The sequence below is a fragment of the Haliotis rufescens genome, unplaced genomic scaffold (assembly GCF_023055435.1).
Source record: "Haliotis rufescens isolate VD_foot unplaced genomic scaffold, xgHalRufe1.0.p SCAF_3, whole genome shotgun sequence".
NCBI classification, from domain to species: Eukaryota; Metazoa; Mollusca; class Gastropoda; order Lepetellida; family Haliotidae; genus Haliotis; species Haliotis rufescens.
This window is the reverse complement of record NW_025964001.1, coordinates 3,913,756-3,938,175: the sequence shown is the minus strand read 5'-3', so window position 1 is coordinate 3,938,175 and position 24,420 is coordinate 3,913,756. Positions and strand designations below refer to the sequence as shown.

General features: G+C 44.5%; 1 protein-coding gene across 1 annotated transcript; it reads right to left on the bottom strand.

Moving 5' to 3' along the window:
* Positions 1-12,607: 12,607 nt before the first annotated feature.
* Positions 12,608-24,102, bottom strand: LOC125371565. Its single transcript, XM_046495370.2, has 5 exons — positions 23,988-24,102; positions 18,600-18,726; positions 18,097-18,224; positions 16,257-16,433; positions 12,608-15,922 (listed from the first exon to the last, which is right to left on the bottom strand). The coding sequence occupies exons 1-5, from the start codon at positions 24,034-24,036 to the stop codon at positions 13,107-13,109; spliced, it is 3,297 nt and encodes a 1,098-aa protein (XP_046351326.2). The 5' UTR covers positions 24,037-24,102; the 3' UTR covers positions 12,608-13,106.
* Positions 24,103-24,420: the final 318 nt, after the last annotated feature.

Sequence of the window (24,420 nt, the reverse complement as noted above, 5' to 3'; positions counted from 1 at the left end):
TTTCGGATCCTGTCGTGATGATGCCAAAATTGCAAAATGTGCAACTGATTGGCGTTAAAGCCCATGGGCACTGAGACATGTTTTGTAAAACGTCTTTTTAAATAAAACAAATGTTATAGTGGCGGGTGACATGGATGGTAAGACTTCTTATAAGGAATCTATCTGAGAACAATTTTTAACATATGTCAACATGTAAATTTATGTGATGGAATAGATTTGTTTAAATATAGGATTATATGCAATATTACTGTAGAGGGGTGACATCTACGATACGTACATACGGCGTCTGTGCCAGTTGAAATGCACCTCAAGCCATGCTGTAAACACGCTTTCAGAATTATCTGCTTATTTACAGCAACTTTGATTATTCCTGTTCTTGACTTTGGGTGAAGACCCTAGAAATGCCCTTTCGGAAACATCGCCACATTGTGCCATAGTGCCACATTACAACAGTACCACAGTGCCCCAGTACCACATTACAACAGTACCACAGTGCCCCAGTACCACATAACAACAGTACCACAGTGCCCCAGTACCACATTACAATAGTACCACAGTGCCCGCGTACCACATTACAACAGTACCACAGTGCCCCAGTACCACATTACGATAGTACCACAGTGCCCCAGTACCACATTACTACAGTACCACATTACAACAGTACCACTGTGCCCCAGTACTACATTACAACAGTACCACATTACAATAGTACCACAGTGCCCCAGTACCACATTACAATAGTACCACAGTGCCCCAGTACCACATTACAACAGTACCACAGTGCCCCAGTACCACATTACAACAGTACCACAGTGCCCCAGTACCACATTACAACAGTACCACAGTGCCCCAGTACCACATTACAATAGTACCACAGTGCCCCAGTACCACATGACAACAATACCACAGTGCCCCAGTACCACATTACAATAGTACCACAGTGCCCGCGTACCACATTACAACAGTACCACAGTGCCCCAGTACCACATTACGATAGTACCACAGTGCCCCAGTACCACATTACTACAGTACCACATTACAACAGTACCACTGTGCCCCAGTACTACATTACAATAGTACCACATTACAATGGTACCACAGTGCCCGCGTACCACATTACAATAGTACCACAGTGCCCCAGTACCACAGGGCCCCAGTACCACATTACAACAGTACCACAGTGCCCCAGTACCACATTACAACAGTACCACAGTGCCCCAGTACCACATTACAACAGTATCACATTACAACAGTACCACAGTGCCCCAGTACCACATTACAACAGTACCACAGTACCACATTACAACAGTACCACAGTGCCCCAGTACCACATTACAATAGTACCACAGTGCCCCAGTACCACATGACAACAGTATCACATTACAATAGTACCACAGTGCCTCAGTACCACATGACAACAGTACCACAGTGCCCCAGTACCACATTACAATAGCACCACAGTGCCCGCGTACCACATAACAACAGTACCACAGTGCCGCAGTACCACATTCCAATAGTACGACAGTGCCCCAGTACCACATTACTACAGTACCACATTACAACAGTACCACATTACAACAGTATCACAGTGCCCCCGTACTACATTACAACAGTACCACAGTACAACTGTACCACAGTGCCCCAGTACCACATTACAACAGTACCACAGTGCCCCAGTACCACATTACAACAGTACCACATTACAATAGTACCACAGTGCCCCAGTACCACAGTACCACATTACAACAGTACCACAGTGCCCCAGTACCACATTACAATAGTACCACAGTGCCCCAGTACCACATTACAACAGTATCACATAACAATAGTACCACAGTGCCCCAGTACCACATTACAACAGTACCACAGTGCCCCAGTACCACATTACAACAGTACCACAGTGCCCCAGTACCACAGTGCCCCTGTACCACAGTGCCCCAGTACCACATTACAACAGTACCACAGTGCCCCAGTACCACATTACAACAGTACCACAGTGTCCCAGTACCACAGTGCCCCAGTACCACATTACAACAGTATCACATTACAACAGTACCACTGTGCCCCAGTACCACACTACAACAGTACCACTGTGCCCCAGTACCACATTTCAATAGTACGACAGTGCCCCAGTACCACATTACAACAGTTTCACATTACAATAGTACGACAGTGCCCCAGTACCACATTACAACAGTACCACAGTGCCCCAGTACCACATTACAACAGTACCACAGTGCCCCAGTACCACATTACAACAGTACCACAGTGCCCCAGTACCACATTACAACAGTACCACAGTGCCCCAGTACCACATTAAAACAGTACCACAGTGCCCCAGTACCACATTACAATAGTACCAAAGTGCCACAGTACCACATTACAACAGTACCACAGTGCCCCAGTACCACATTACAATAGTACCACAGTGCCCCAATACCACATTACAACAGTACCACAGTGCCCCAGTACCACATTACAACAGTACCACAGTGCCCCAGTACCACATTACAATAGTACCACAGTGCCCCAGTACCCGGTAAACAGGACCACAGTGCCCCAGTACCACATTACAATAGTACCACAGTACCACAGTACCACATTACAACAGTGCCCCAGTGCCCCAGTACCACATTACAATAGTACCACAGTGCCCCAGTACCACATTACAACAGTACCACAGTGCCCCAGTACCACATTACATTAGTACCACAGTGCCCCAGTACCACATTACAACAGTACCACAGTGCCCCAGTACCACAGCACAACAGTACCACAGTGCCACAGTACCACATTACAACAGTACCACAGTGCCCCAGTACCACATTACAATAGTACCACAGTGCCCCAGTACCACATTACAACAGTACCACAGTGCCCCAGTGCCCCAGTACAACAGTACCACAGTGCCCCAGTACCACATTACCACAGTACCACAATGCCCCAGTACCACAGTACCACATTACAATAGTACAACAGTGCCCCAGTGCCCCAGTACAACAGTACCACAGTGCCCCAGTACCACATTACAACAGTACCACATTACAACAGTACCACAGTGCCCCAGTACCACATTACAACAGTACCACAGTGTCCCAGTACCACATTACAATAGTACCACAGTGCCCCAGTACCACATTACAACAATACCACAGTACCACATTACAACAGTACCACAGTGCCACAGTACCACATTACAACAGTACCACAGTGCCCCAGTACCACATTGCAACAGTACCACAGTACAACAGTGTCACATTACAACAATACTACAGTACCACATTACAATAGTACCACCGTTCCCCAGTACCACATTACATAGTACGACAGTACCACAGTGCCACATTACAATAGTACCACAGTGTCCCAGTACCACATTACAACAGTACCACAGTGCCCCAGTACCACATTACAACAGTACCACAGTGCCCCAGTACCACATTACAATAGTACGACAGTGCCCCAGTACCACATTACAACACTACCACAGTGCCCCAGTATCACATTACAACATTACAACAGTACCACAGTGCCACATTACGATAGTACCACAGTGTCCTAGTACCACATTACACAGTGCAACAGTGCCCCAGTACCACATTACAACATTACAACAGTACCATGGTGCCACATTACAATAGTACCACAGTGTCCCAGTACCACATTAAAACAGTACCACAGTGCCCCAGTACCCCATTATAATAGTACCACAGTGCCCCATTACCACAGTACCACAGTGTCCCAGTACCGCATTACAACAGTACCACAGTACCACATTACAACAGTACCACAGTTCCCCAGTACCACAGAGCCAAAACCATTCTGCCATATACCATTTTTGCATTTAAATCACGCGTGCATTAATTTCAAGGTTTACAGTATCATGTCTGGGTAACTATTCCACGCACAATCTGTTTACCTTTCAAAGCCAACTCTAATGTTTACCTTTCACAGCCAACTCTCCTGTTTACCTTTCAAAGCCAACTCTAATGTTTACCTTTCACAGCCAACTCTCCTATTTACCTTTCACAGCCAACTCTCCTGTTTACCTTTCACAGCCAACTCTCCTGTTTACCTTTCAAAGCCAACTCTAATGTTTACCTTTCACAGCCAACTCTCCTGTTTACCTTTCACAGCCAACTCTTCTGTTTACCTTTCACAGCCAACTCTCCTTTTTACCTTTCACAGCCAACTCTCCTGTTTACCTTACACAGCCAACTCTTCTGTTTACCTTTCACAGCCAACTCTCCTGTTTACCTTTCACAGCCAAATCTCCTATTTACCTTTCACGGCCAACTCTCCTATTTACCTTTCACAGCCAACTCTCCTGTTTACCATTCAAAGCCAACTCTCCTGTTTACCTATCACAGCCAACTCTCATGTTTACCTTTCACAGCCAACTCTCCTATTTACCTTTCACAGCCAACTCTCCTGTTTACCTTTCACAGCCATCTTTCCTATCTACCTTTCACAGCCAACTCTCCTGTTTACCTTTCACAGCCAACTTTCCTGTTTACCTTTCACAGCCAACTCTCCTGTTTACCTTTCACAGCCAACTCTTCTGTTTACCTTTCACAGCCAACTCTCCTGTTTACCATTCAAAGCCAACTCTCCTGTTTACCTATCACAGCCAACTCTCCTGTTTACCTTTCACAGCCAACTCTTCTGTTTACCTTTCACAGCCAACTCTCCTGTTTACCTTTCACAGCCAAATCTCCTATTTACCTTTCACGGCCAACTCTCCTATTTACCTTTCACAGCCAACTCTCCTGTTTACCATTCAAAGCCAACTCTCCTGTTTACCTATCACAGCCAACTCTCATGTTTACCTTTCACAGCCAACTCTCCTATTTACCTTTCACAGCCAACTCTCCTGTTTACCTTTCACAGCCATCTTTCCTATCTACCTTTCACAGCCAACTCTCCTGTTTACCTTTCACAGCCAACTTTCCTGTTTACCTTTCACAGCCAACTTTCCGATTTACCTTTCACGGCCAATGGTACTTCATACTTCATTTTTGACCCGTGAAGATCCGGGGTAGAACAGGTCTTCAGCAACCCATGCTTGCCGTAAAATGCGATTGTGCGGGATCGGGTGGTCAGGCTCGCTGACTTGGTTGATGCATGTCATCGTATACCAGTTGCGTGGATCGATGCTCATGATGTCAATCACTGGATTGTTTGGTCCAGGCTCGATTATTTACAGACCGCTGTCATATAGCTGGAATATTGCTGAGTGCGACGTTAAACAAAAAACAAACATACTTGAAGTCCTACCATCGCCCACGCCAATTACAACCTGCCACCACTCACCTTCAATAACTGCCAAATCTGCCTTCAAGAGCATCATGGGACATCATCACTCTATTCACCATCCATTCACTGTCTTCTATCTTTATTGTCATCGTATCAGCGACTTATGTAACATCAGAACTATTCCAGTTCTATGACGGCGTCCTGTAAATCAAAACTACGGAGCAGACAAACCAGTGACTGAAAGCATGAGCACCTCACCATCGACGCACAGTCAACCTCATCACATTGGGCTGATGGAATACATCAATCCTGTCAATACTCAATGATATCTATTATATCAATTGGTGTCTCCCGCCGTTATATTGCTGGAATATTGCTAAAAGCTATAATATCAATATTTTTCATTACACATCTCGGAAAGCGGGTTACCCTGGTTCCAGTGCTTTTTAGTCATGCCCAAATCCTGGTTCGATTCCCGCCTCGCTGGGGAAACCCATTCTCCGTGACTTGGTTGAAATAATTTTAAAAGCGGCGTTACCCCTATCTCACATATTCCCTTTGTACGTATATATCCTACAGTTGAAATGCAGATATCGCTGTATTATAGCCACGTATATCAAATGTTTTGCATTTGCTACAGACCCGTGAAGATCCTGGTTACAATAGGTCTACAGCAATCCATGCTTGTCGTGGACCCGTGAAGATCCTGGTTACAATAGGTCTACAGCAATCTATGCTTGTCGTGAGAGGAGATTAACGGGATCGGGTGGTCAGACTGACTTTGTTGATGCATGTCATCATATCCCAATTGCGTGGATCGATGTTCATGAATTCAATCACTGGATTGTCTGGTCCAGACTCGATTATTTACAGACCGCTGTCATATAGGTGGAATATTGCTGAATGCGGCGTTAAACAACAAACAAACAAAACAGGGCAATAGCTACGGCACATCGTACCCGCTACCCTCCCGTGACTCATACTGCAGCTTACCTGTGTAACGCCCTGGATCTACCTGCAATCATTGCATTCCAGGTAGAAATGCTTCACGCTCACTAATTCCGACTTATTTTCTTGTCTGTGGCATTTCCTCTTTGTGTCAAAGGTCAGATTGAGGCTGATACAAGGCGGTACTTTGATATTATGCTGTTTATGACAATGCACGGAAGTGAGCCGATGTCGCTATTGATGTGTATATTTAACGACAAGGGCCGGAAAAACAGATAGTGCTGCAGTCACACGTATTGAATAGTTTACAGGTATCTTTCAGATATAATTGTCAGATAACATTTTCACTCATTCACAGTTAACGTTTCTACTGAAGAAACACATTTTAATACTTTGTCAGCCGACACGCTGCGAAATGACTGTTGTTTAACGCCGCACATCTTCACGGGTCGTGATATGACTGAAAACTGCGCAAAGCGGCGTTAAATCCACCTCATTCACTCACTATTACCTGAACTGCTTCTTCGATTATGCGTTACCAGTTGTTTTTTCCGTGAATATTCCTTAACCTTTCCATGATTTTACACCAATAAGCTTCAATGAATCTCAATTAGCTTCACTGTGATATGACGTCAACAAGATGGCACCTGAATCCATGTCTAGTCGGTACGTGGAGGGGGCAAGGCTGGCCCAGTCGTCTAAGGCGCCACAATTCGCTGTTCAGAGTTGCGTCCCTTGGGTACGCCAGAAACCTATGATTGTGGGTTCGAATCCCAGTTCGCCCCGATTATGCAAGCAGCTCATCTTCGTCTCATGGAAAGGACCAGACTTCGCACAAAGTGAGATATCTGTCCATATCTGCTGGAGCATGTTTCGAAGTTCCCGGAGTGTCTGTGGAACACGTGGTTGACGTCGAAGGCGCCGATCCATCTCATCCGACATGTGCTCGATTGGTGAGAGATCAGGGGAGCGAACCGGTCAGGGGATGACTTTCACGTTGTTTTGTTGAAGAGAATCCTGAACAAGTCGAGCAATATGAGGCCGGCGTTGTCATGTTGAAAGGGCCATGACGACGAAAAAACGGTAGAACAACAGGGCCGATGATCTCGTCGCGGTAGCGCTGTCCATTGAGATTTCATATATAGCATACCTTGAATACCGTTCAAAGCGGCGTTCAACCCAACTCACACACTCACTCACTTGGACGTGGAGCTATCAGTGATGTCAGTTGATATAAGTCATGCGTGGATTTGTGAATAGCGTGATAAACATGCTTTCAGAGATATCTATCCTGTTTCTTAAAAAACAGTTATGCCTGTATATAAGTACATTAATTTTCAAACTTCAAACGTTAAACTACTTTTCTGATATTATAACTTTGTAAGATCAGAAACACAATACTTTTTTTTATTTCTACCTTAATAGAACATAAAAATAACAAACACCCATTGAATGTTAAGGTAAAGCCCGTAGTTGTGTGAAGATATAAAGCGGACATGGAAGTTTGAGTGGGGAAAGGTAGAGGGTTTATATTAGATGTAGCGGACATGGAAGTTTGAGGTTTGAGGTAGGTTGAGTGGGGTGAGGTGGAGTGTTTATATGAGATGTTCCAGACAGGGTAGGTTGAATGGGGTGAGGTGGAGTGTTTATATGAGATGTTCCAGACAGGGTAGGTTGAGTGGGGTGAGGTGGAGTGTTTATATGAGATGTTCCAGACAGGGTAGGTTGAGTGGGGTGAGGTGGAGTGTTTATATGAGGTGTTCCAGACAGTGTAGGTTGAGTGGGGTGAGGTGGAGTGTTTAAATGAGATGTTCCAGACAGTGTAGGTTGAGTAGGGTGAGGTGAAGTGTTTATATGAGATGTTCCAGACAGGGTAGGTTGAGTGGGGTGAGTTGGAGTGTTTATATGAGATGTTCCAGACAGGGTAGGTTGAGTTGGGTGAAGTGGAGTGTTTATATGAGATGTTCCAGACAGTGTAGGTTGAGTGGGGTGAGGTGGAGTGTTTAAATGAGATGTTCCAGACAGTGTAGGTTGAGTAGGGTGAGGTGAAGTGTTTATATGAGATGTTCCAGACAGGGTAGGTTGAGTGGGGTGAGTTGGAGTGTTTATATGAGATGTTCCAGACAGGGTAGGTTGAGTGGGGTGAGGTGGAGTGTTTATATGAGATGTTCCAGACAGGGTAGGTTGAGTGGGGTGAGGTGGATTGTTTATATGAGATGTTCCAGACAGGGTAGGTTGAGTGGGGTGAGGTGGAGTGTTTATATGGGATGTTCCAGACAGGGTAGGTTGAGTGGGGTGAGGTTGAGTGTTTATATGAGATGTTCCAGACAGGCTAGGTTGAGTGGGGTGAGGTGGAGTGTTTATATGAGATGTTCAAGACAGTGTAGGTTGAGTGGGGTGAGGTGGAGTGTTTATATGAGATGTTCCAGACAGGGTAGGTTGAGTGGGGTGAGGTGGAGTGTTTATATGAGATGTTTCAAACAGGGAAGGTTGAGTGGGGTGAGGTGGAGTGTTTATATGAGATGTTCCAGACAGGGTAGGTTAAGTGGGGTGAGGTGGATTGTTTATATGAGATGTTCCAGACAGGGTAGGTTGAGTGGGGTGAGGTGGAGTGTTTATATGAGATGTTCCAGACAGGGTAGGTTGAGTGGGGTGAGGTGGAGTGTTTATATGGGATGTTCCAGACAGGGTAGGTTGAGTGGGGTGAGGTGGAGTGTTTATATGAGATGTTCCAGACAGGCTAGGTTGAGTTGGGTGAGGTGGAGTGTTTATATGAGATGTTCCAGACAGGGTAGGTTGAGTGGGGTGAGGTGGAGTGTTTATATGAGATGTTCCAGACAGGGTAGGTTGAGTGGGGTGAGGTGGAGTGTTTATATGAGATGTTCCAGACAGGCTAGGTTGAGTGGGGTGAGGTGGAGTGTTTATATGAGATGTTCCAGACAGTGTAGGTTGAGTGGGGTGAGGTGGGGTGTTTATATGAGATGTTCCAGACAGGGTAGGTTGAGTGGGGTGAGGTGGAGTGTTTATATGGGATGTTTCAGACAGGGAAGGTTGAGTGGGGTGAGGTGGAGTGTTTATATGAGATGTTCCAGACAGTGTAGGTTGAGTGGGGCGAGGTGGAGTGTTTATATGAGATGTTACAGACAGGGTAGGTTGAGTGGGGTGAGGTGGAGTGTTTATATGAGATTTTCCAGACAGGGTAGGTTGAAGGGCGGTACTGTATGTTAGACGTAGCGGACATGGATTTCGTTAATATCTAGCTACGAGTACCTCATACAAGAACGTACTTGAACAAGCACCAGTGAACAGTGTGATTCCCTAAAAACCAAAAGATGTACCTAGTTCATCAAAATATTTCGAATGAAAATGATTTTGTCAGGAGCTAACTTACCATAAGATGCGAAAGAGGTTTATTAGAAACTAAGACAGACAGCAAACTACGGTTATAACGAACTAAGAGGTATCACTAATTTTAGTTCGTTATAACCGTAGCTCGTTATAGGCACATATACAGCCTATATACAGCAAATGGACGGGACCCCAAAACAGTTCGTAATATCCGTCAGTTCGGTATAAGCGTGTTCGTTATAAACGTAGTTTAGTGCATCAGGTCGTAAAAGCGGTTCAGTAAATACATAAGGGGGTGGTGTTCATTACATTATCTTATGTTTGTAGCGTAAATCAAGAATGCCGTCACCATGTTTGAGCGACATAACGGAATATTTACAGGACGCTTCTATCACTTTAGTCGTTTGTACACGAAAGGATAATTCATTTTAACATGTAATGGGAAGGTTTCTCGACATGATAAAGCCAACAGATTTAAACGAAATCATAATGAATAAGAAATTGATATTTGTAATGCGCATTAGTCCATCCGTTGACGCATGCTCAAAGTGCTAGCACCAATATTATTATCAATGGAACGGATTGCCTTTCTCAGCCCCCAAGGGAACAAAGAACCAACGCCTTCCTGTGAGGCGTTAGAAGAGTCATACAACATCTCACCCTACCGGGTACCCTTTCACTGCTGGGTAAACACAGGCAAATTTCGAATATTCCGTATATGCTACATGTGTAACCGGCACCCTAGAAACTCTCGGTGCTGTAGGTAGCCTAGCGGTTTAAGCGTTCGCTCGTCACACCGAAGATCCGGGTTCGATCCCCCAAATGGATACAATGTCTGAAGCCCATTTCTGGTGTCACCTGCATGCATATTGCTTGAATAATGCTATAAGCGACGCTAAACCTTACTCACTCACTCACTCACTCAGTAGAAAGTCTCCGGAGTCAAGCTGCGGAAAACGATCACCTAACCAAGGGCCGACGTTGCTTAACTTCGCCTGATTTGTGACATGCGCGCTGTGCACAGGAGCACGTGCCTACACCCCGTTTTCCGTGGGGGTCATCACAATGCAAATAGCGGAGCTCAGTTTGGGACCAGTTTCAACGGTTACAATCACACATGACATCACCTTTGATGCGGTTACCCCTAATCTCACACACGGAATTTAATGATTCAATAACTACACGTTTTATGTGAGATACAAACAATAATACGTTTTTCTGAATTCACAAAAAGACTTATTTCTATTTGACCTACAAGATGTATTGACTACTACTAATGTTTTGGGAAACTGCGGGAGCTTTAGATTAAATGATGGCGTCGCCACTTCTGCTGTGTCACGTGATGTCTACAAAGCCCAACACCCTTTTACTCTCTAAAGAATTCAACCTATATTCATAAACTTACTAACATACTTCAGTATAGAAAAAAAACTTAAATTAGAGTCAATCGCATTCGGTTACAAATCAAATTCCATCAAATCTCATTCATTACAGGGGGCACGGGTGGCCCAGTCGTCTAAGGCGCCGCGATTCGCTGTGCAGAGTTGCGTCCCTTGGGCACGCCAGAAACCTATGATTGTGGGTTCGAATCCCGGTTCGCCCCGATTATGTTTCTAGGTTTGTCAGCACCATACCCGTGCTCGTGGGTTTCACCGAAGTGGTAAACGTCTGAGACCTGCATCCCTTCGGGCTTTCCTCCCACATTAAGCTGACACGCCGCGATACAACTGGAATACTGTTAAAAGCGACGTTAAACCAAACTCACTCACACACTCATTCATTACAGACTTCCAAAAGCAACAAAGTGCCCGTTTTACAAGCTGACTTCAGTAATGTATATTAACTCGTCTTTGTAAGTTTAATCAAATTACCCATCGCAGAAGCTTTGTAAACGGACGCCTTGTCCACAATACAGCGGACGGTGTTCCTGGTTTAGGACTTTAAAGCAGTTAGAAACAAAACACTCGTTTTACCTCATAGGATATAAGGAAGTGAAGTTTTAAAAAATCACATCGCTAGTTATATTTCATATTCTGTGAGATTTACCTGATTTCATCCAATGTACATCGTATTAACATTATATCTCGTTGATAAATATTACGTCAGTTTCCACATTTTGTATAGTTATTGTGTAACTGTTACAATCTAAATGATAATTCATAGGGCAACCCAAACACAAATGGTGTCAATGAATGTATTGATGAAGTTGCACATTATTATATTTCATTCACGCTTGTGTCACCAATTATGTTTGTTGTTAATATGTTTTGTTTGTTGTTTAACACCGCGACATTTCATCCATTGACCGCGGCCTGTAAATCATCGAGTCTGGACCAGACAATCCAGTGATCCAAGTCGTCAGGATACCATGTCACGCAGCAACCAAATCCATTCTAATCTGGAATCTCCATTTGGATGCTTTTAATGGTCAGTCAGTGAGTTCTGAACAGTATTACAGTTATATCACGGCGTGTCAGCTTAATGTGGGAGGAACGTCCGAAGTAATGCAGATCTCAGACCTTTACCATTTTGGTGGAACCAACAAGTACGGGTATGTACCTAGAATCATAATCGTGGCGAACCGGGATTCGAACCCACGATCATAGGTTTCTGGCATGGCCAAGGGACGCAGCTCTGCACAACGAATTGCAGCTCATTAGATTTGCTTGTTTATTGTTTAACGCCTCACTCAGCAACATTCCAGCTATATGACGGCGGTCTGTAAATAATCGAGTCTGGACTAGACAATCCAGTGACTGGGACTAGACAATCCAGTGACTGACGTGATGAGAATCGATCCATGCAATTGGGATACGATGACTTGCATCAATCAAGTCAGCGAGCCTGTCCACCAGATACCGTTAGTCGCCTTTTACGGCAAGCATGGGTTACTGAAGACCTATTTTCTACCCGGATCTTCAAGGGTCGCGGTGCCACCCGTGCACACATGTCTAAGGATAATGTTCACTGCATGAATCAATGTGTAGATCACCTGTACTGTTGAAAAGGAAAGTATCAAGTAAGCTCCCCTGGTCACAGTCACAAACAAAACACATTTTCATAAACTATTTTCTCATGTTTTATTACACATTTAGATCAAGATGTTGAAATTTTTGGTGTATTTATTGATACCATCATTGGACAGAAGCAGTGAGGCCCCACTTGAGATACACTTCATGGACCATCTGACTCTAACAGATAGGGCGTCTGCCAGAGAGCGGAAGATCGGTGGTTCGATGCCCTGGCAGCGTCATACCAAAAGACGTTACCCTCACTAGCACTTTTGTTTAGGGGATATAACTAGAACTTCTCGGCTCGGAGTACAATATATGTTAGTGGGGCATCCATGTTAAATAGCGGCATAGTAACTCAGTAGCCCCAACCCGGCGTTAATCTGGACAAGTACAATCACCCCACACACTCCCAGATGCATGCACGTCGCTATACAAGTGTAATAATCATGAGCGCGAGGTTAAACACAATTTCACCTCACTAACACATTAACCATTTCATTGCCACGGACCATCTCGTGAGAATAGGGTTGAACCCGTCTTCTAATCGGCTTGCTTCGCACAAAAATATCCCCGGAGCGCCACGGTTGAGTTATTCGGGCAGTTCCGACAAGCCATATGCCGCCCGGACCAGTACTGTTCTTTTGGACAACAGGTGCTTGGCAATCGATTCCGCCCCTGATACCGGAACTGATCCTGAAACTGCTGATCACTCCTTGACGGTATGAACACACAGGTTCGCACAGCCACCTTGACTGGTACTGGCGTTGTTGGTTTCGGGACAGGGAGATCCTCATACCCGTTTACACGTATTTTGAAACGGGAGAAAATAGATGGGTGCAGGACCCTATCTCCTCCATCCACAAAACAGGAGTATTCTGTTTTGGGGCATACATCAGGGATCTTGTTGGTGTGGCAGGTTGTGTAGGGGTTGTCATAGCCCCGGTGCTGTCGGCAGTTCACTCCATGTCCGACCTTGTACTCAAACACCATTGGTCGCGATGGGTTGATGGTATACCTTGTGCCCCCCGGGACTAACTCGTTCTCACCATCGACCTCAACATGGACCCGGATGTCCCGACGGTAGCGGACCTCAGATGGCAAGTATACTTCGAAACCAGAAACATAGATCACGGCTGTCAGATCAGCTTTGGTAATCCACCCAGCTTTATACAACCACCTGCTGTTAGGAATTCTGAAGCTAATCTCTTGGCCTGAATACAATTTGGAAATACTCATGTATGCAGTGTCTCCGCGCCTTGTTTTCCTTCCGGAAACGGTCTGGAACTCGAGGCCTCTTGAAGAGCAAGGTGGTTCTTTATATGCCAACAGAGTTGAAATGTCCGTTCCCGCATCTTTACACACATGGGGCCTAACCCCACCTGCCTTGTACTGCAGCTCGTCACAATACATCCTTATCACTTGAAGGACCATGATTCTGTAGCACACGTACGACATCCCCGACACCTGGCGGAGACTCTCCAAAACATCTTCATCTTGGCCATTACTTCCCGCTATTGCGTCGTAATCAGCCACTATGCCATCAGCAGCCTTCATAGCCACTTGAGACTGGACGTTTTGAGCTAACACTTCAACCAGCTCAAACTGTTTGTCATAGATAGATTCAAGCGTAGATACTAACTTTTCAATTTTCACTGCGGTTTTCCGGCATAGGCCACTTGAACTTGTGATCTTACATGCCTCTTCAAGAACCTTCTTCAAGTAAACAGCCATTTCAGTAATATCTGGTTTAGTAACTGCAGGTACGTAATCATTATACTTTTTCAAAAATCTGTCCTTAGCAGCCTCAAAGTCGTCCGGCTTTTTGTCTTGAGTTATTGATTCCATTATAATTTTCATATTGCCAATAAATTCTTTATTTTTCGCAAACCCATTTCTGACGTGATTGATGTGCCCCCTAAGGGCATGTATGGCGATAACTAGCCTTGTAGCTGATCCTAGCGTTGCTAAGGCGTTCGCCAACTCAGCCGTCGCATCCATGACATCAGACACAGACGAACTGGTCGCTGCCTTCAAGGGATTGCAACTTTCAGCAATAACTTTGGCGAAACTAATAGTTTTCTTAGTCACTGCTAAGGCAGCATATGTCATCATGAAACCAATTACTTTCGAAATGTCTGAGTCTATATCAGGTGCTAGAGTTCTTGCTGATTGTGTCAGGTTGTTTAACTGATGGAAAACTATCAAATCGGCCTTAGCTTTTGCGGCACTAAAACTGTGAATCTTTTTGAAGTATGTTTTGAGCTCATAAAATCGCTGGTTGATGACCTTGCTAAATTCATTCTTTAAGTCGTCTGCAACTGCCACCAGGTTATACTCCTGGTCGCCTAGGAACTGAAGAACCCTCTCCATCTGTTTCTGTCTGAGGAACTCTCGAAGGTCAAGGTCGGTGTTCAACAAACGCACTTTGACGCCTTTACCTGTCGCCGGTTGGCGAGACTTGATGTAGACTCTGGTTTGGTCAACTACTCTCCAGAACAAGCACATCTTCCCACTGTTACATATCTTGTCTGTGTTGAAGTATGGAAACATCGACATCAGAATCTCCAACTTCTCGTCTGCGCCATCATCAATGTACATTGCCACTGCTCTGATGATCTGTGTGATGACTGCTTGTTGATCTGTTGTGTTGTGAGGTTGTATGGCATTGACTCGACCATGGTATTTCCACTTGAGAAGGATTGAACTAAATGTCAGAGCATTGAAATAATGATTAACGTCTTCATCATCCCATCTCCCTATCTTTTCTTGGTGTGCAATAAACCTCTTTGCACGTTCCATTAATTGTAAAACGTCTCTCAATAGACAGTCGGGCCCCTCATGATCCGGGCTACATAACGTATTAGCCTCTGACTTCAGAACATCAAACGTCAGATTTTCTGAGAAAATTTGCCCAAGTATGCGTTGATATTTGTTTTTATCATGTATTCTCTGAACATTTGGAAGATAGTCATAAAGGCCGTTGATAAAGTTGGTGTCGTCACAGAACCGATGAATCTCAGGATGTAGCGTCATAAGACGACGGTACGTGTATTGGATCAAGTTGTCGACGTCGTCATCGTCACCTCTACGAGAGTTGGTCACCGGAAGTGTCTTTATGTCTTCCTTCAGTTTCTCAAATAGCGCCAAACGCCGCAAGTAGACACACACTCCCTGGTTGGACTTGTCTGCGTTCTGGCACATTTTCTTTGCGAACTCCATGGACTTATATATGGGAATGTACCCTCGTGATTGTAACTGTTCGAAAACAAGTTGGAAGTTCTTCTCTGCTGATTTGAGAAAGGTTGATGCCCTCGATGACGTGATGTTCCGGCACAGCATGGTGTAGAAACCAATCTCTGAAACGCAAATGAGGGTTAGCTGGTTTGTTTTTTTATTAACGCCACGCTCAGCAATATTCCAGCTATATGACGGCCGTCTGTAAATAATCGAGCATGGACCAGACAATCCAGTGATTTGCATAGTGAGCATCGATCTACGCAATTGGGATACGATAACATGCATCAACCATGTCAGCGAGCCTGACCACCCGATCCCGTTAGTCTCCTCTTACAACAAGCATGTCTCCCAAAGTCCGACAAGCATGGGTTGCTGAAGACCTATTCTAACCCGGATCTTCACGGGTCCAATCCAAGAATGGCAGTCATGGCCATGACCACCTGTATACCCTACCTTCACAGACAGGCGCCGGCTTGTCGTATCTGCCATCCCTCAAACACGTAAAGGAGTTGTCCGCTAGCACCTCGTAGCCGGAGTCGCACACCACGCTGCACTTCTCCCCGTACCGCGCTCCCTGGTTGCACGTGGTCCGGCCGTGCCGGATGTCACCAATACTCAGGCACTGCGCACCTGGCCGAATAGAGCTGATATTTTAAAGGGAGTATGTTCCACGCTCTGGTGATATGTCCGACATAGGTATAGACGCTGTGATTAGTGTGGGGAATGTATTCGTCCATATAATTTCTGTGCAGTTTTGGTTATTTAAAATCTGATAGGTTGATGCACATCGTAAACCATAAAATGAACTTAGTTAAACGACTCAAATTGAATCAAACTTGTACATGGGAGCACAGGGACATACATAAGGATGCACAGACACACACAAGGGTGACGGGGAGACACACAAGGGTGCAAGGGGAGACACACAAGGGTGCAAGGGGAGACACACAAGGGTGCACGGGGAGACACACAAGGGTGCACTGGGAGACACACAAGGGTGCACGGGAAGACACACAAGGGTGCACGGGGAGACATACAAGGGTGCAAGGGGAGACACACAAGGGTGCACGGGGAGACACACAAGGGTGCACGGGGAGACACACAAGGGTGCAAGGGGAGACACACAAGGGTGCACGGGGAGACACACAAGGGTGCACTGGGAGACACACAAGGGTGCACGGGAAGACACACAAGGGTGTAAGGGGAGACACACAAGGGTGCACGGGGAGACACACAAGGGTGCACTGGGAGACACACAAGGGTGCACGGGAAGACACACAAGGGTGTAAGGGGAGACACACAAGGGTGCACGGGGAGACATACAAGGGTGCACGGGGAGACATACAAGGGTGCACGGGGAGACATACAAGGGTGCACGGGGAGACATACAAGGGTGGACGGGGACACACACAGGGATACACAGGGAGACACAAGTGTAACGGGGAGACGCGCAGTGATACACAGGGGCACACAAGGGTGCACAGGGACACACACAGAGGTGCTGAGGGAGACACAAGGGTGCACGGGGAGACGCACAGTGATGCAGAGGGAGACACAGTGATGCACAGGGACACACAGGGGTGCACAGGGACACACACAGGGATGCACAGGGAGACACACAGGGGTGCACAGGGAGACACAAGGATGCACAGTGATGCACAGGGAGACAAAAGGGTGCACAGGAAGACACAAGGGTGAACAGGGAGACACAATGATGTACAGGGATAAACACAGGGAGACACAAGGGTGCACAGGAAGACACAAGGGTGCACAGGGACACACACATGGATACACAGGGAGACACAAGGGTGCACAGGGACACACACAGGGAGACACAGTGACACACAAGGATGCACAGGGACACACACAGGGATGAACAGGGAGACAACGCTGCGCAGGGAGACACAAGGGTACACGGGGAGACGCACAGGGATGCACAGGGAGACACACATGGTTGAACAGGGACACGCAAGGGTCCACAGGGAGAGACAATGGTCAACGCTCTGGTGATATGTCCGACAGATGTCTAGACGTTGTGATTAGTGTGGTTGATAGGTTGCTGCACATCATAAACCATCAAATGTTAAATGACTCAAATTGAATGAAACGTGTACATGGGTGCACAGGGAGATACACAAGGGCGCAAGGGAGACACAGGGATGCACAGGGAGACACAGGGATGCACAGTGACACACAAGGGTGCACAGGAATACACACAAGGGTCCACAGGGAGACACAAGAGGGCACAGGGACACACACAAGGGACAGATGGGGCCTGTGCGGTACACTTTACCTTCCACTGTGATAGTGTATGTACAGTGGTCACTCCTGCCCTCCTTGTCGGTCGCAGTGTACTTGACGATGTAGGTACCTACAGTCAACATGGAACCAGGGCTCGGCGAGAACTTATTTAACGTCGGACTGAAACGAACGTTATATTTGTGAGCACCTTTATTAAAACAGGAAAACATTTGGAAAATACCTGTCGACGCCCAGTTGACGGTACACATGCTCTGGAAATCCTGCAATCGATCAATTGCACGGCAGTCGCCATTTTGTTTATCAACCCCATGACGATTTCGTTACGCGATTTTGATTGGACAATGCACAGACTCGTTAGTCCAGCCAAAATGAAACTCCATAATTCCATCCAAGTTCGGCAAGGGTGGAAACTGGACTTTAATAGTCAGTTAACTCCCTCACCTCGGGAAGATGCCTCTACTGCAGAGTTGCGTCCCTTAGTCATTCATTTTATTTGACTTTAAACCAATGTGGTGTTTACATGAGGATATTTACATGACTTTCCCCTGTTCGGGGTCGCTTGCGGTCGGTGCATCCCAGGTGACAGTGGCTGACCCTTGACCCGGCTTCACCAACGTAGTAAACGACTGCGGGCAGTCGATGATTGGGGGGAGGTTCCCCACTGCAACAGACGCAGAGCAATAACTAGCACATGTGTAGTAGGCTCAACTCAAGCCCTTATTAAATCAATCTTGGTGAAGGATCAAGGTCGACTCTAGAACTTCTGCTAGTCTACCCATCACCTGGTACCTGTGTAAAACTGACCCACTTCTGCTAGTCTACCCATCACCTGGTCCCTGTGTAAAACTGACCCACTTTTGCTAGTCTACTCATCACCTGGTACCTGTGTAAAACTGACCCACTTCTGCTAGTCTACCCATCACCTGGTCCCTGTGTAAAACTGACCCACTTCTGCTAGTCTACCCATCACCTGGTCCCTGTGTAAAAGTGACCCACTTCTGCTAGTCTACCCATCACCTGGTACCTGTGTAAAACTGACCCACTTCTGCTAGTCTACCCATCACCTCGGACCGTCTGTTGTTCCGATCTTCTGCTGATCCCCGTTTTACATGCGCATGTGTAAAAAATATGTATTGCAGTCACCTAAAGAAGATTTTATACCCTTTCAAAAATGTTATTGTACCTAACAAAGCCGATGTATTTAATTTAATATCATAGATACAAATATGAAATTTTGGACCTTGATAGTCTCGTGTTGTCGTTGTACAACGGCACTGAAAACAGTTCATTGTCGTGTCACAAAAGGCCACAAGGTTGCGCTGAACTCAGTATCTCGTGTGACCGCTCCGAGCAGTAATCACCTGCTTCTCCTCGGCACTGACTGGATAAGTGTACGAATTTTATCCTGCGGAATTCTATGCCATTCTGCTTGAAACGCGCTCGCCAGTTGTGGGAGTGTCTGCGGCGTGTTCTGACGTTGGCGTACACGACGGTCGAGTTCATCCCAGAGGTGTTCGATTGGGTTGAGATCTGGAGATCTCCATCGACGGCCAGGGCGAGTGACACGAGCTGTGTGCGGTGGAGCGTTGTCCTGTTGAAACAGCTCCCTCTGGCGGTCAATGATTGGAAGAAGGTGAGGTTGAAGAATTTGATTCATGTAGCAATTTGCTGTCAAATTTCCCTGAACCACAACCAAGTCAGATCTCGTGGTGTAGGATATGGCCCCCCACACCATGACACTACCACCACCGAGTTTGTCGAATTCACGTCCACAATGTGGGGCAAAACGCTCATTTCGACGACGATAAACACGATGTCTTCCATCGCGCCGTTGAAGAAGAAATCGTGATTCATCGCTAAACCACACTCGTCTCCAGTTTCTCAAATTCCAAGGCTGTACGGTATGGCACAGCGTCGCTGTCGATGGGTCTGTTGAACAACAGTGACGATGACTGGTCTTCCTGATCGGATTCCAGCCTCGAGAAGATGGTTCCTGACACTCTGGTCCGATATCCTTCTCAAACCATTGTGTGGCATTGTGATGACGTAGGTGGGTGGAACAGTCGAATGTGTCGCTCCTGTGCAGGGGTGGTAACTCTTGGTCGGCCTGTTCTCGGACGGTCTGCAGTGGAATTGAACTGAGTGTATCGGCCCAAAAGGCGGCAAATGGTGCTGTGGTGGACGTTGAAGTGGCGTGCAACAGAAAACTGCGATTCCCCTCTTTGGATACGTCCTGTGGCGATGTTCCGATCGCCAGCGCTGTGTCTCGGCATTTTCGAACTTGAAAAATGTTGACAATTGAATGACAAATTATTGGATTATGCTTGCCTTTTTATAGCCACTACCACGAGGTACGAATGCCATAACTTGCACGTGCATTTTGCTTTACTGTTTTCCTCCATGACATTGTTGAACAAGTGTGAAAACTATGCCGTTTAAGACGATCGTAAACCCCATGACAGTGTGATTAACAGATTTGGGCAGATATTGTTAGACATACGTTATTCATTCCAGCTATTTATTGTTAACGCAGGGTATATGGAGACGCAGAAGGGCAATATACATAGTGTGGTCACCAGGGCTGTAGTGTGAATGATTACTTTATCTGTTCTACGGATTTTTTTCAATACATTAACATGTTCAACATTGGAGGTCGTATAGAGTCCGATCATTTACCATTAGAATTAACATGTAAATTCCCAAACATGAACAACCAAAATGATAAGCCAACATCTGGTTGCTTTAAAGAAAAGATTGTTTGGAATGAATCTCTTTGTGAAACGTTTTTGAACAGCCTGCAGGAAAGGATGGTGTCTTGTAATCAACTACTTTTGAGTAAACTGGATTTTAACACAGATGGGGCTACAGATGATTTCGTCCATGTTATCTTAGATTCTGCAGATTGTATAAGGAAAAGAAGTAGACTTATGCACTATCAACATACCAAGGCCCCATGAAGTGACGAATGTAAGATTGCTAAACGGGATGCTCGAAAAGCATTGAGAACATTTAGACGTTGACATACTGATTCTAATAGAAACATCTACTGCAAAAAGAGAACTATAAATCCTGCTGCAGTAAAAGTATATCTGACTTGTGTATATGTAGGCTAAAGAAATTGAGTGATACTATCTATTCTCCCTCTAAGTTTTGGAAACAGGTGCGTTCATTTAAAAAGCAGACAAATAGAAAAGTTAATATCTCAAAGGCTGAGTGGCTTATAAATTTTATGAAAGTTTTTTTTTCAAATGACACTGTTTTCAACACTGACAGTGATGTGTTTGTCAATATTATTGATGTTTCCTCTTCATGTTATATTTATGTTGACGAACTTTTTCTAGAATGACCCATATCACAGGATGAAATTCTGGACGTTATAGTACATCTAAAAAGTGGAAAAGCTGCTGGTCCTGACCATATTGCGGTTGAAATGATAACATGTTCCAAATTTGAGATGATGCCTATTCTTCAAAAATGTTTCAATAAGACGTTTGACAGTGGTACATTCCCCAGAACCTGGTCTTGTTCGGTAATTATTCCAATACACAAGAAAGGAGAGTTTAACAACTCAGACAATTATAGGGGAATATCCTTAATGAGTATTCTTGGAAAGATTTTACATCTGTACTTAATTCCAGGATTACGAATTGGGCTAACATGCGTGATAAGATTCCCGAAACTCAAGCTGGTTTTAGAAAAAAAGTACTCAACGTCAGATCATATATTCACATTATATGCAATAATCCAAAAGTGTCTATCACGTCGTAAACACAAAGTGTATGTAGCCTTTGTCGATTAAAAAAAAAGCTTTTGACTCGTTAGAAACCATGGTACTGTTTAATAACTACTGGTCTTCAGGGGAAAATGTACTCTATATTTAAAGCGATGTATCCAAATATCAAATTATGTGTACGATGTGTTGACCGATTTCTTTGACTGTCCTGTTGGCTTACGACAAGGATGTATCTTGAGCCCGATATTGTTCTCATTTTTTATTAGTGAATTATATTATGAAATTATGGCTAAGCGTAAACATGGTATTCAAATGTTCCCAAATGTAAAAGAAATTTTGATGCTTCTTTTTGCCGATGATGTCATTTTAGTATCAGATTTTGTTGTTGGACTACAAAAACAACTTAACATTTTAGAATGTTACACCAAAGAGTGGAAACTATCAGTTAACTATGATAAAACAAATATTGTCATTTTCAGAAGAGGGGGTCAGGTGTCACTGAATGAAAGATGGTTTTTCGATGGTAAATGTGTTTATGTTCTGAGCCATTATACATATCTTTGTGTAATGTTTACCCATACAATGAACTTCAAGAAAAGTGTCTCGTAGTTAACATCACGTGCAAAGGGGGTCTGAATCAATATAATGTCTGTTTCACAGAAAGTAGGAGCTGTTACACCGAATATATTTATTAAATTATTTGATGCCCAAATCCAACCAATCATGTTATATGGATCAGAAGTATGGGGATTTCAGCGATACGATTGTCTCGAAAAGCTACTTCTTTTAGCCTGTAAAAATATCTTATCCGTTGGTTCATCAACACTCAATTGTATTGTCTATGGCGAGTGTGGCAGATACCCATTATACATCAACTCCCAAATTAGATGCTTGAAATACTGGTTTAATATTCTTGGAATGCATGAATCCCCACCGAATTGCTTATAATATGCGTGTACATTTAGACGACATGGGCAAAGTAATATGGGCATCACATATTAGAAACCTTTTGTTTTCTCATGGCTTTGCATGGTTAAACCAAACAGTAGGTGATGTTAAATTCTTTTGAAACAATTTCGTGAACAATCTATAAATATGTTTTATCAGGAATGGAATTCTACACTAACAGTTCAAGGTATGACTTGTATAGAACCTTTAAGAGTCTTATTCAACCAGAAAAATACTTATCTACATTAACACCAAGAACCCTTCGACGTCCATTTAATTAATTTAGGCTCGGATTGCTAGATGTCATGATAAATGAAGGAAGAAAAATGTCCACTGAAATGTCGAAGAGGCTAAGCCCATTATGTCATTCAGCTATAGAAAATGAAATTCATTTTACTTTTGTATGTCCTTATTATTGTGATCTAAGAAGAAAGTTTATACCAGAACGCTATCTGTCAAATTACCCTGTACCTGCTTTTATTTCTCTTCTTTCTTCGAAAGATGGTGCTCTCATATTAAAACTGGCTAAATATGTTAAAAATGCAATTTCCCTCAGAAACAAATTGTTAAACATGAGTATATATCCAAATATGTAAAACTACTTATTTGTAACTCTTTTGTATATGGTCCGGAGACCTTACATGCAATGAATATCTTTGACTTTGACTTTGACATTGCAATCGACAATGACTGCGTTTTGACGCACCGTTTGTCGAATATCAGGCCAACAACATTTTCCAATAACATATATCCAATTTATATACCGGAGTTTTTGTGTAGTCAGGTTCAATGAACTACATACTACCTGTGCGTTTTTTATGAGTGTATTGCATATTGTTTTAAATGGAAAAAAAAAAAAATAGAATGGAAGACTTTTTTTTTTTGTCGAATGCCAAACATCAAATCATTTAAAAGCATGTTTTGGTCCAAATCATAATAAAGAAATCAAGCTTTGAAGGTACATGCCCCCGAATTCCCTCAACATATTCACCAAACATTCGACAAACAGTCATTTGTTACATTTAACCACTTTCTAAATGGCATTGTGTGCTCATAGCTAAATGTTGAAACGAAGTTCCTTATCCACCATCGGCAAAACCATTTCCATTAAAGCGCTCGGTTACACATCAAAATAAGAGGTATCTAACCCGATTGGGACTTCATCAAATTTCAAAACAGAGTAGGTGTATCGATCGCCTAATTCACTCCCTGAATAACACCTTGATAAAAGAATAGCTCACCTGACACGTGGAGGAGACTGGCCAGGACTGCAGCCAGCAGAACATCCATGATGGCATCTGCAAACCCAGGTCAGTCCGAGGCTATATACATACGTGCATCCAGGATCTGTCACTGGTGTAGGGAACTTGACACTACGTGTATCTGTGGCCAGTGATAACAGACCTACAAAACGTAAACACCAATTATGACGTGGACGTAAGCATGTGTTTACTATTACATCAACATAGACTGTCGTGCGCTTATGACCGATTCCAAGAACTTTCTTTATCTCAAGGTTGCCGGAATAATGGCCCTGGTCTCCGGCCCTGTGTGTATGTTGGGGGGTGAGGGGTGGGGTAAGGGTGGGGGTGGGGTGCGATATGGAGAGAGAATATATGCAATAAAGGCTGAACTGGTTGCCTGTGATAGTTTGATAACAGGTAGCCTGTGAAA